This window comes from Pan paniscus, chromosome 15 (assembly GCF_029289425.2).
Source record: "Pan paniscus chromosome 15, NHGRI_mPanPan1-v2.0_pri, whole genome shotgun sequence".
Lineage (NCBI taxonomy): Eukaryota > Metazoa > Chordata > Mammalia > Primates > Hominidae > Pan > Pan paniscus.
In genome coordinates, this window is record NC_073264.2 from 105,198,302 (window position 1) to 105,212,091 (window position 13,790).

Consider the following 13,790-nt stretch of genomic DNA (forward strand, 5'->3'; position numbering starts at 1 on the left):
ATAAAAATACTGAATTTACTATTCTTATAACTATGTTTTATAACTATATTTTGATTGTGAAAACTGGCAGAAAAAATGCACAAATGAAATTAATTGCTGTACTAGGGCTGGCAGAATTTAGGATAATTTTATCGGTCAATTTTTACATGCTAAAACATATACTTTAACAATTCTGAAATAATGGACTCTTCTGAAAACATTCCATTTAGGATTGATCAGAATGGCAAGTACTATACTGGAGTCCTTTGTGGTTTGGGGTGGAATCCAGCTACAGGGGCTTCCATACTGCCCGAGCACGACATGGAGCTTGCGTTTGACGTTCAATTCAGCGTGGAGGATGTTGTCGAGGTAAGGGTAGTGCAGCATCACGGCACCACAACCCTGTCTCTCTCTGGTTTTGCTTACCTGACAGTGAGTGCAGGGTCTGCTGTGGAGCTCGCGGTGCAGACACACACCTCTGGTCCTGGAGATGTGCACGTTCCTTGTCCCTCCTGGGGTCACCCTCCAGGAGGACCGCTCCTTAACTTGCCAGTTTGATGTATCTTTCCTGTGAAAAGTAACTTCCTGATGGTGCTCTCTGAGTCTCTCATTTGGTGTCTCCTGGCATAAGCTTTTCTGGGCAATCAGCTAAACCACGGGGCTGTAGGGCTGCTGTGGGTCTCATTCCAAGTCAGGAAGTGGAACATCCTTGCTAGTTCTTACTGGGAAAGGAGGACACAAGGTCCTGCCCCTCTGCTCTTCTCCCGGCCTGGTGACCATGCTGAGCAGAGGGCTGGGTCAGCGTGAGTGCAGAGCTGAGCTGCTTGCAGCATTGTCTGGGCACCGCACTAGCTCTGGGGTGAGGTGGCAAGGCAGACAGGGAAACTGTGTAGCAAGTACACAAAGTATTTGTATGTCATTTGAATCTAATAATAGAAATGTGGGCTCGTATTTGTGTACATTAAAAAAGATCTTTCATCGTTATAGTAATTTATTTTTATTGCATTTTACAAAGTGGGAAAACCAAAACTGATCCTTTACCACAAATAGTTTGAGAAATGCTACTTTCTAAGTACTCAGTCGCCTTTCTTTCTTAGAAGTTCCATGAGACGGGTGAGGTTAACATAACCACACTGAAGGGCCGGGGGAAAGGAGGAGCTGCAGAGACAGCTGCCGATGCTCCGGGGGCAGGTATCGGTGTTGTCTCTGCAACTGTTAAGTCATAATTGCCTGGTCACAAGAAGGGGCTTATGGGCTTGAAAATACTCCTTAAGCCATAGACCTAATGGGAAAATGTAAAACTATTAAAGTGCTACAAGCAAATTCAGGAAATCTATGTGACTTTGGGTGTGGCATGAGTTTATAAATACAACACCCAAAGCACAATCTGTGAAGGGGAAATTGATATGTTTGAATTTATCAAAATTAAAAACTTTTGTTCCGCAAAAGACCCTCTTCAGAGGAAGAAAAGACAAAGTGCACACCAGGAGAAAATAGTTACAGGTTACATATCTGATGAAGGACTTGTATCCACAATATGTAAGGCACTCTTAAAACTCAATTATAAGAAAACAAGCAACAGAATTAAAATACGGATGACAGTAAACCCATGAAAAGATGCTCAGCATCATATGTCATTAGGAAAATGCAAAATGAGACTTCCATGAGATAGCACCACCTACTTACTGGAATGGCTGAAATCCAAAACCTGACAGTAACCAGCAATGGCAAGGAGGTGGTGCAGGGGGACCGGGGACCTTTTGTTCATTGCTGGTGGGAATGCAGATTAGTACCACTATTTTAGAAGACAGTTTCATATGAAGTTAAGCCTGCATCTACCATATGACCCAGGAATCCCATCTGTAGGTATTTATTCAAGAGATTTGAAAACTAGCATCCACATGGAGCTTGTATGTGAATATCAATTGCAGCTTGAGTCATAATTGCTAAAAACTGGGAGCAGTCAAGATGCCTTCAGCAGGCGAGTGGATAAACCATACTGATGACAGAGAATACTAACTCTGAATGCTATGAATTCTCTAACGGGATGAAATTCAGTTACGATGGAGCCGTATGAGTGTTTATGTTGCTGTTTATTTACAGGTTAATATTCTCAGGGCTGCTATTAACAAGCTAGTCTGTGATGGACCAAATGGATGCAAGTGTCTTGGGCCAGAGAGAGTTGCGCAGCTTCAAGACATTGCCCGTCAGAAGCTTTTAGGGTAAGCTGTGTGATGACGCGGGCTTCTTTTCTTCCCAGTCAACTTTCTCAGCTGCCTTGATCATGGCTGTTTTGAATTGTGTAGGCAATGTGACATATTGATCACCTGAAGTGGAGTGCCAGTGCTGGAGGCAGCACTGGGAGGCATCAGAATGTAGGCACGCCCTTCCTGTGGAGAGCAGCACCCTTGTCCTGTGTGTGTGTGTCCCTTGAAGGGACAGCGTGGGCAGGGCATGGGAAGCCACAGTGGGTAATGTGTCACCCACCATTCCTAGTGGTGGGTGTCTTAGGGATTGGGGGAGTCCGGCTTGTAGGATTGGGCCTTACAGAGCTGGGCCTCTCTTGAACCTCTCTGCAGGGGAGGTTGGAGAAGGAGCATTCTGACCTGACTTCCCTGTTTCTCACCTCCTGCTGGACTCTCCATGGGACAAACCAAACCAGAATGCAGACACAAAAGGCTCCTGTTGGTGTAGCCCATGAGCCCAAGGCAGCTTGAGGGCCCCGGGAAGGCCAAGAAGAGTGGGAGTGGTCATGGAGGAGAAACCAGCATTCCACCTACCCAGTCCTGTGCTCCTGTCCCAGAGCCCGTCTCCCTGGGAAGGACCCGGTCCTTCCTTGCCTGACAGTGTCCTGTGCTGGCTGGGACCTGGAGCTCTGTGAAAGCAGGTGGCATCTGGTATCACGGTGACACTTCTCTCCTTCCTATGCCTTTTGGGTTGGTTTCTTTTAGTTTAATAAGCATTTTTTAAAAAGCTATATATAGCTGTCTTAGAAATGGTGAGAAAGGCCAGTTTTAGTTTTCTCTCTTCATTTTCTTTTATATAAAAATATTTTTAATATTTATTTATTTATTTTTAGAGACAGAGTCTCACTCTCTTGCTCAAGCTGAGTGCAGTGGTGTGAGCATGGTTCACTGCAGCTCCAACTCCTCGGCACACATGATCTTCCCACCTCAGCCTCCCTAGTAGCAGGGGCTACAGGTGTGCACCACCACACCTGGCTAATTTTTAAATTTTTTACATAGATGAGGTCTTGCTATGTTGCCCAAGCTGGTAATTTTTTTGTTTTGTTTTGAGAATGGAGTCTTGCTCTGTCACCCAGGCTGGAGTGCGATGGCATGATCGCAGCTCACTGCAACCTCCACCTCCCGGGTTCAAGCGATTCTCCTGCCTCAGCATCCAAGTAGCTGGGATTACAGGCACCCACCACCATGCCCAGCTAATTTTTATATTTTTAGTAGAGACAGGATTTCACCATGTTGGTCAGGTGAACTCCTGACCTCAGGCGATCCACCCGCCTCAGCCTCCCAAAGTGCTGGGATTACAGGTGTGAGCCACCATGCCTGGCCGGTAAAAATATTTTTATGTAAAATGTGGGTTGAAGTTTAAGTACACAGGTATATGCCCATGTGGCCAGCACCGAGGTCAGAGCCCTGGTGCTCCTTAGGGTGTGCGGGTGTGGTTGTAGCCACCATCACTCCCTGCCCCCAAAACAAGGGTAACTGTATCCTGCCTTATTATGCCATAGGTAGGTATTGGTTTGTTTGTTTTAACAATTCAATAACTCTAGTGAATTTATAGTTGTGCAGTCTGTCAACACAACCTAGCTCTTCAGCATTTCTGTCATCCAGAGAAGTTTACTCGTAAGTATTGTCGGGAAAGGCAGTCTCATGCAGGCAGCCTTTGATCCCCTCTCTGCTGTCTGAGAACAGGCCTTGGGCCTGAAACGCTTCCTTCCCATAAGATTAAGGGTCCTCACAGCCTGTGGGGGGCTCGTCGCCATGTGTGGGAAGATCTTTCCTTGATTCCGGCTCTGCCCTGCTTAAGCCTGTGTGTCATACGGTACCTGGTCAATCCCACTGCTGCAGGGATGGGACAGGGCTCTCCTGCTGCCACATAAGAGAGGGGCCTGCAGGCCTGCCTTGTCTTCCGGGAGGTACCCGCTGGCCACAGGGACCGATGCCAGTCACTAGAGCTGATCCTGTCCTGTTGCCTCCCTCTGTAAGTAAAGGTTCGTTCCAGCCAGGGTCTGACTATGTGCGTTTTCCTTGGCGACTCCAAGACAAGATGCAGGGGTGCCCCGACTTCTCCTGGCAGCAGGCAACAGATGCCACCTGCTTGACTAATATATTAAAACAGAATGTGTCATTGTTTGTACAACCCCATAAATTTACTAAAACTAATCAATTATGTTCCTAAAGTTGATGACTTTTAGGATATGTAAAGTACACCTCAGTAAAGCTGTGTTGAGGATCGAAAGTTCCCACTGTCCATTTACACGCAGTCTTGTTCCCACCCCAGCCCAGGTACCACTGATCTGCTTTCTGTTTATATATTTGCCTTCTCTGACATTTTTATATACGTGGAATCACATTTTAATTTTAAAATCTGGCTTCTTTCACTTAGCTTAGTACTTTTGAGGTTTATCCATATTGTATCATGTTCCTTTTTACTAAATAATATTTCATTGTTTGTTATGCCACTTTTTTAATCCATTCACCAGTTGATAAAATATTTGGATTATTTCCAGTATTTGGCCATTATGAAGAAAGCTGCTATGAATAGTCACATACAGTCTTTTTGTGAACATGTATTTTTCTCTCGGGAAGATATCTATGAGTGGAGTTGGTAGGTTGTATTGGTAGGTTTATGTTAATCTTTTAAGAAAAGGCCAGGGCCAGACGTATTGGCTCACGCCTGTAATCCCAGCACTTCGGGAGGCTGAGGTGGGCAGATCACCTGAGGTCAGGAGTTCCAGACCAGCCTGGCCAACATGGTAAAACCCTGTCTCTACTAAAAACACAAAAATTAGTAGGGCATGGTGGCACGCGCCTGTAATCCCAGCTACTTGAGAGGCTGAGGCAGGAGAATTGCTTGAACCCAGGAGGCGGAGGTTGCAGTGAGCCAAGATCACGCCGTTGCACTCCAGCCTGGGTGACAACAGCGAAACTCTATCAGGAAAAAAAAAAAAGGAAATAGCCAAACTGTTTTCCAAAATAGCTGTACGATGTTACATTTCTACCAGCAACATAGGCTGGCTCTGGCTTCTCCACATTCTCACCAGCACGAGGCACCGGCACGTGTTGTTACTGCAGTCAGTCTGGTGAGTATGGTAGTATCTCATTGTAGCATTAATTTTCGTTTCCTTAATGACTAACGATGTAGAGCAACTTTTTATATTCCTCTTAGCCAGTCATTTATCCTTTTTTTTTTTTTTTGGTGAAATGTCTGTTCAGATCTTTTGCCCATTTTTAAATTTGTCTTTTCATTATTGAGTTGTAGAAATTGTTTTTAAATTTTAGATACACGTCTTTTATTGGGTAAGTAATTTGTGATTAGTTTCACCATTGTGTAGCTTGTCTTCTTATTTTAATGATGTCTTCCAAAGAACACAAATTTTTAATTTTGATGAAATCTACTTGCTGTGGTTTGAATGTGATATGTTTGAAACCTAATACCCAATGCAACAGTGTTGGAAGGCTGGGCATAATAAGGGGTTGACTGGACTCATGTCATCATTGTGAGAGAGGGTTAGTTATCAAGAGAGTATGGATTGTTGTAAAGTGGGTCTGCCCCGGTGCCTCTTCCTGTCTCAAGTACTCACTTGCCCCTCTGCCATGTCATGATGCAGCAAGAAGGCCCTGGCCAGGTGCTAGAGCCATGCTCCCGCACTTCCCAGCTCCAGAACCGTGAGAAATCAAGTTCTTATCTTTGTAAGTGACCCACTCTCTGGTCTTCAGTTATAACAGGGGAAAATGGACTAAGACAGTATCTTTTTTTTGAGACGGAGTCTCGCTCTGTCGCCCAGGCTGGAGTACAGTGGTGCAGTCTCGACTCACTGTAGCCTCCACCTCCTGGGTTCAAGCGATTCTCCTGCCTCCGCCTCCCGAGTAGCTGGGATTACAGGTGCACGCCACCAAGCCCAGCTGATTTTTGTATTTTTAGTAGAGATGGGGTTTCACCATGTTGGCCAGGATGATCTCGATCTCTTGACCTCGTGATCTGCCCGCCTCAGCCTCTCAAAGTGCTGGGATTACAGGGGTGAGCCACCGCGCCTGGCCTACTTTATCTTTTTAAAAAATGAATTATGTTTTTGGTGCTATATCTTAAAAAATCCTTGTTAAACTGAAGGTCACAATCATTTTCTCTCTTTTTGTAATTTTTTATGTTTAGGTTTTTGATCCATTTTGAGATGATTTTGTATGTGGTATGTGATACAAGAGCCTAAAGTCATTTTTTGCATATGAATATCTAGTGGTGATGACATCATTTACTGAAAAGCTATACTTTTACCATTGAATTGCCTTGGTACCTTGGTCAAAAATGAATTGGCCATAAATGTAAAGATTTATTACTGGGCTTTCTGTTTTGTTCAATTACTTTATATCTATCTTTGTACCAGTGCTATACTGTCTTAATTGCTGTAGCATTAGTCCTCCTGTTTTATTCTTTTTCTTTTTCTTTTTTTTTGAGACGGAGTCTTGCTCTGTTGCCCAGGCTGGAGTGCAGTGGCGTGATCTCGGCTCACTGCAAGCTCCGCCCCCCCGGGTTCATGCCATTCTCCTGCCTCAGCCTCCTGAGTAGCTGGGACTACAGGTGCCCGCCACCATACCCGGCTAATTTTTTTGTATTTTTAGTAGAGACGGGGTTTCACTGTGTTCGCCAGGATGGTCTTGATCTCCTGACTTCGTGATCCGCCCACCTCGGCCTCCCAAAGTGCTGGGATTACAGGCGTGAGCCACCGCACCCGGCCTGCTCTTTTTCAAAATTATTTTTACTCTTTTATATTCTTTTCCTTTCCATGCAAATTTTAGGATCAGCTTGTCAGTTTGTATAAAAATCCTTGTTGGAATTGTGATAGAGATTGTGTGGAACCTGTGAGTCAGTTTGGGGAGAATTGCCATCCTAACAGTAGTGAGCCATCCAGTCCATGAAGATGGAGTGTCTCTTCATTTGGGTATTCTCTAATTTCTCTTAATACTGTTTTAGAATTTTCAGTGTGCAGGTCTTGCACTTTAGTTGTTTCTAAATATTTTAGTTCTTTTAATGCTATTGTGAATAAAATTGTTTTCTTAATTTTGTTTTTGGATTTTTTTTTAGAAAGGAACAGTTGATTTTTATATATTGGTCTTTTATCCTGTGACCTTGTTAAACTTCTGTATTCTAGTAGTTGTTTGTAAATTCCTTAGGATTTCCTACATACAAGATCATTATTATTATGAAAGCTTTCTTTCTCTAGTAATGCTTCTTGTTTTAAGGCCTATTTTGTCTGATATTAATATAGCTACCCCAGCTCTCTTTAGCTACCATTTGTGAGCTTTTTCTGTCCTTTTACTTACAGTATATTTGCAGTTTTGAATTTTTTCAAATATTTTTTTCTGCCTCGTGCCCGCTCTCTTCTCCCCTAGGGAGACATTGCTTTGCACGTCTGTCAGTGCGCTGGTGTTAAACGCGTGCTAACACGGTCGATACGGCCTCACTGGTCTTTGAGGCTCTGGTCACTCTTCTTCAGTCTCTTTCCTCTTTGTGCTTCAGATTGGTTAATTTCTGTTGATCTGTCCTAAGGTTACTGATCCTTTATTATTTCATCTCAGGTCGACGTGGATGCAGTACAGAGAATTTTCCATTTCAGTCATTGTACTTTTCAGCTCCAGGATTTCTGTTGTTTCTTTGGTAGTTTTTAATTTTTATTGAGATTATCCCTGATTCATTGTTATCCTATTTTTAAAAAACTTCTTGGCACCTGTTCACAGTGGCTGCCTTGAGGTCTTTGAGTGCTGAACCCACAGCTGGCCACACACTCAGCCTCTACTGGCTGCTCTTCTGTGTGTGGGCCACACATTCCTGTGTCTTTGATGTCTCCTAATTTTTTTGTTGGAAATTGGGTACTTTAGATAATGTACTGGAGCAGTTCCCCCAGAGCTGCTGTTTTTGGGTTTTGTTGTTTTGTTTGTTTCACTTTAGAAAAGTGCCTAGTCTTAACCTGTAAGTCCATCCCCCGTGATGTGAGGTCACTGATGTCTGGGTTCTGCTGTTTTGTTATGTTTTTAATTTTAATTTTTATAGAAACAAGGTCTCACTTTGTTGCCTAAGCTGGAGTGCAGTGATGTGATCATAGCTCACTGCAGCCTTGAACTCCTGGGCTCTGGCGATCCTCCTGCCTCAGTCTCCCAAGTAGGTAGGGCTACAGGCATATGTGACCACGCCCAGCTCGTTTTGTTTTCTTTATTCTTATTTTTATTTTTTAGCCTGGCTTCCTAGCTGTTGTCCTTGTATCTGATCTGCACAGCTTAGTGCTTAGCCAGTGATCAATCAAAAGTTGTCTTTAAATACTGCCCTGAAGGCTTCTGCCCTTTGCCATTGGAGCTAAGTATGGGTTGAAAAGTGCACTCCAAGTTCAGGCACTTTTTGATTCTTCCCTGGCCTCTATTTTTCTCAGGGCTTCCCAGGTTTTTCCCACGTGTGTGCACCCCTCCATCAGTCAGGGATGTGTGGAGGGCCTGCTTCCCCTCTGTGGCACTCTCCTTTCCAGAGTCTCCCTTTTACCTCCTGAATAGTCTGGTCTGCTGCTGGCCCCAAGCAGGATGTGGCATGAGGCTGGAAAGCTATGGGCTTTCCCCATCTGTTTCCTTCATTGCTGTTTTTACTGACAATGCTCCAAGTCAAGGTGTGAGGATTTTTCACCCTCTGATCCAGATCACATAGCCTTTATGGCCCTGGGAGTGCTGTGGTGCTGGGTTCAGGGGCAGGTGTATGGGGTGGGAGCGGCTCCCTACCCCAGCAAGAACTCCACACACTCCACTGTTCTCACCTGGAGCTGGCAGTTTGTCATGAATGAATGCTTCTCAACTTGTTGTTTGCCTTTGCCTTTGGTTAATTTCCAGAGCCTTCAAATGGTTGTTGTTGGTATGTATGTATGTATGTATGTATGTATGTATGTATGTGTGTGTGTGTGTATGTATGTATGTATGTTTACAGTTTTGCCTTGTTTTATAGTTTTTTAGTGGGGAGAGGCTCTGCAGAACTCTTTACTCCCTCATTGTTCAAATTCCCTATCTTTTTAAGCTGATGATATTTCCAACTTGTCATGACTGCTTGAGAGCTAATGGTACAAAATGTCCTGTTACATTTCAGAGAACTTGACTCATTCATGTGGTTTGCAGTGCTGGTTGCTAAGGGAACACAGAGACAAGACTAGGTCTTACAGATCTGTCACACTCCATTTCTTTCTGCTTTTGAATATGCTATAGATTAAAATATTTTCTGATCATAACTGCATAAATGTTGACCTTTAAACAGTTTATTCTAGTTCCAATTCTGTGGGAAGCATATAGGATTTAAATCTTTAAAAAAATCACAGCAGTGTTTTCAGTTACTAATATATAATTAAGATAATTTCTTTTTTTTTAAAATTAGTTTGTTCTGTCAGTCAAAACCAAGGGAGAAGATTGTTCCCAAGTGGCATGAAAAGCCCTACGAGTGGAATCAGGTGAGTGGGATGCAGGCTGCTACATGAGCAGAGGCCACGTGGAGGAGGGGACAGGCCCTGGGCAGACCCAGGGTTCAGAGCCAGGGCTGGCGGAGGGTCTGAGAGGCAGAGACAGGAGGCAAAGTGGATGGCTTTGGGGGCCAGCTGGCAAATGTCTCAGACCAGACAGGCTGTTTCTGCACAGTGTCTTCTATGTGATGTCCCGGCAAAGAGTCAGACACCAGGATAACTCACTGCCTGTGAGTTGGGAAAAAAAGGTATGAGGGTCTGGATTGAACCTTCCTGCTCTTGTTGGTCTTTGTGAAATGCACCTTGGCTGTTCCTGCCATGTGGCTGGCTTGGTGGCTTTCGGGCTGTACTGGTTGTTGTCTTTGTCTGCTTGAGCTGCTGTCACAGTGCCACCACGGGTAGGGGCTTAGGAACAGCAGACATTTGTTCTCACAGCTCTGGAGGCTGGAAGTCCTAGGGAAGGTGCCAGTTTGTGGGTCCTTGTGAGGACCTTTGAGGGACATCTGCAGATGGCCACCTTCTCACTGTGCCCTCACGTGAAAGAGAGACATCCTCTCTTAGGGCACAAATCCCATCCTTGGGGTCCCACCCTTGTGACCTCATCTAACCCTTATCACCTCCCAGAGGCCCCATCTCCAAATAACATCACAGTGGGGGTTCGGGCTTCAGTGAAGGAATTTTCAGGGGCCACAGTTGAGTCATGAAGAAGGACAAAGCCCTTCATAGGCTCCCTGGTACTTCCTGTCTGTAGGGCTAGAAATGGAATAAAATGTGATTTCAGGGAAAGGAGCCCAAAGGAGTTTGTAGATTTAATTCCAGAGCCAGGGATATCTCTAGATACAAAGCAGCAGGGGCAGTCTTCCCCTCCCCTTTGACGATCTAAGTGAGGCTCTGCCTTGGAGGACTGTGTCCCATCCTGCGCCTCAAGGTTGCTCCTGCTGTGATGCTCGCCTGCTCCCCCTGTGCCCTGTGCCTAGGTCCCTCTTTAGAGACCCCAAGGCTGATCCTGGCAGCCGGCCCCATTGTGTGCAGAGCTCCATGGGCAAGGAGAGGGGCGGCCACACCAGCCCCCATGGCCGTCAGGCTCGGTTGGCGTGTCTGAGGGTGACGAACTAGCAGGACTTTGTTTGAAAACAGAATTTCACTTTGTGGTTAGTATGTTTTAGAAAATTTCAGTGTCTTCAAGACCTGTAATGCAATTACCATCCACATTTACATAGGCATGCATGGGAGATTTCTCAGTAAAGCTTGCCATAGTATTAATCATGAATTTATTTGTTTGCAGCTTTTATTTTAGATTCAAGGGGTACATGTGCAGCTTTTGTTACTTGGGTAGGTGGCATAATGCTGAGGTTTGAGGTACAATTAATCCCATCACCCAGGTACTAAACATAGTACCCAATAGGTAGCTTTTCAATCCTTGCCTCCCTCCTCCATCTAGTGGTCCCCGGTGTCTCTTGTTCCCATCTTATGTCCATGAGTACTCAATGTGTAGCTCCACTTGTAGGTGAGAACAGGCAGTATTTGGTTTTCTGTTCCAGCATCAATTCGCTTAAGGTAATGGCCTCCAGCTGCATCCCGATTGCACAATTTCATTCTTTTTAATGGCTGTGTAGTATTTCATGGTATGTGCGTACCACATCTTCTCTATCCAATCCACTGTTGATGGCCACCTGGGTTGATTCCATGTCTTTGCTATTGTGAATAATGCTGTGGTGAATATGTAAATGCATGTGTCTTTTTGGTAGAACAATTTGTTTTCTTTTGGACATATACTCAAGTAATGGAATTGCTGGATCAAATGGTAGTTCCGTTTTAAGACCTTTGAGAAATCTCCAAACTGCTTTCCACAGTGGCTGAACTAAGTTGTATTCCCACCAATGGTGTATAAGCATTCTCTTTTCTCTGTAGCCTTGCCAACATCTGTTGTTTTTTTGACTTTTTAATAATAGCTATTCTGACTGGTGTGAGATGGTATTTTGTGGTTTTGATTTGCACTTCTCTGATGATTACTGATGTGTGGGGCATTTTTAAATGTTTTTGGCCCTTCAATGTCTTCTTTTGAGAAGCGTTCATGTCTTTTGTCCATCTTTAATGGGGTTATTTAAACATGAAATTAAAAATGAATTATCAAACCTATAGTATGAAGTGTGAGAGTAGAGAAGTGTTCTGTAAATATTTTTGGAGAACTGAATTATACTTTGTGCATCCTGGATGTTAATGCATGTGTATTTTATGTCTGGAAAAGCCCTGTCACAGAGCCTGACTGGTCCTCTTGTCTACCCCATTAGGTTGATCCAAAGCTGGTCATGGAGCAGGCCGACCGCGAGAGCAGCAGAGGGAAGAACACCTTTCTCTACCAGCTCCACAAACTGGTTGTGCTCGGCACCTGAGCATGTCCACAGGTGGCCTCCAGCACACCCCTCAGGAAGCTGCGGAGGCTGGATTCCAGGCTCCCTCCGCAGACTGACTTTCCTCTGTGTCTGGGTGTTACAGTCTGTGCCCACTGCATCCTAAAGGCCTTTTCTTTCTTCTTTTCTCTTTGGGTGATAGTCAGAGAGTGGTGTTTTTGTTCAGGTGGGAAGGATTGGAAACTCTAGTCTTTTCTAGAAACAGAAAATCACTGTATTAAATATTTTGGAAAGATTGTTCTGAAAGAAGACTGTTTGGATAAAGAGCTGTATTTTGCTTTAAATTTATTAAGGTAAATATAAGTAGTTAATCTTAGATGTAAGGTTCCAGAATGTGCTTACATATTCTGTTCTGTTACAGTGATTTAAACCAGTAGTATAGGAAAAAACTTAAAAAACAAAAAAACCATGTAGTATTTTCTGATTTTTTTTTTCCATGAGGGAAAATATCTAATTTTTGTAAGACTAAGTTGAGTTATACTTCTTGGTTCACATTTTGGAAATCAGAGATTACAGATTACATGGCCATAGCTTATCTGTGTTAAAACAATAAAAGCATTAAATGAAGTTTCTGTTTCTGACAGTTTTTAGTCAGAGGAGATTAAGATGTATTTAGTTCCAAAAAATCTGAAATTGTAAAACTGATACAGGGATACAGACCTCTTTTAAAAGCTCAACTCACATCAGTCAGGGTTTGGTCAGAAGAACAGAGCTGTTGTAAATACAGCAGTGAAAGACGCCAGTGAGCTCACACGTGAGAGGGAAGTTGTAGGATCAGAGAAATGCTCTGCTTAAACTGACTTGTCCCAGATGGACAATTTGAAGATCGTGAGGAAACAGGAGAAGCGTGTGCATGGGCATCAACTTGGGATCATAAACGGGAGCTTGTGTGGGGTCTCGGAAGCCGTCACATCTTGGGGAGCATCGGCGCTGTGCTGGGCCTCTGTGGGTTCGCTGGCCAGCAGCGGGAAGCTGGCAGATGCCAAGCGGGAAGACCACCAAGCAGCTGCGGTGGCTGGGCAGCACTGCACCCCTGTCACTGGGCCACTGTCCTGGCCTTCTGGGGAATGTGCTTCCCAGCCTTAGGCAGTAAGCGGTCATACCAAGTTGGCACACATGGAGGGCTCTTGGAAGGTTTTGAGCACGTCCAAAACTTGGTTCCGCTTTCGAGTGAAGGTTTTGCCCGTCGTCAGAAAGCCCTCTGAGAAAGCCTCCGGGGAGGGCAGCAGACACTTTGATTGGCTTTTCTCTTTGCTCTGCCGACCTATGAGTACTTAGTCCATGTGTGCAAGGTTACCAAATGTGTGGCCTTAGCAGTAGGGGACACTCACAACAGTCAAGCACTCATTCTGTTCGTTTTTTAACCAGACTTTTAGTAAGTGACTAAAAATTTAGGCCAGGTGCAGTAGCTCACACCTGTAATCCTAGCACTTTGGGAGGCCGAGGTGGGAGGATTGCCTGAGCCCAGGAGTTCAAGGCTGCAGTGAGCTGTGATTGTACCCCTGTGCTACATCCTGGGCAATAGGGCAAGACTCTGTCTCAAAAAACAAAAACAAAAAAATTTTAGTAGTACCAAGAGGCTTGTTTAAAAACAAAAACACCCAACTCTCAAAGGAAACCATACTAACTCTTCCCTATATTTTTCTGGAATTGCTTTCATCTTGCTGAGGAATGTTTTTGTT

The 13,790-nt window shown here is 44.4% G+C and overlaps 1 protein-coding gene across 2 annotated transcripts in view; it reads left to right on the forward strand.

Annotated features, from left to right (window-relative positions):
* The window catches only part of TDRD9 (tudor domain containing 9), a 124,102-nt gene extending 111,427 nt beyond the window's left edge, over positions 1-12,675 (forward strand). For both annotated transcript variants that reach the window (XM_034938252.1, XM_055098069.1), the window contains 4 exons: positions 210-348; positions 2,083-2,201; positions 9,616-9,688; positions 11,989-12,675. In XM_034938252.1, coding sequence (XP_034794143.1) covers positions 210-348; positions 2,083-2,201; positions 9,616-9,688; positions 11,989-12,090 — 433 coding nt within the window. In that variant the 3' untranslated portion in view covers positions 12,091-12,675. The remainder of the gene's footprint in view (positions 1-209; positions 349-2,082; positions 2,202-9,615; positions 9,689-11,988) is intronic.
* The last annotated feature ends 1,115 nt before the right edge of the window (positions 12,676-13,790 follow it).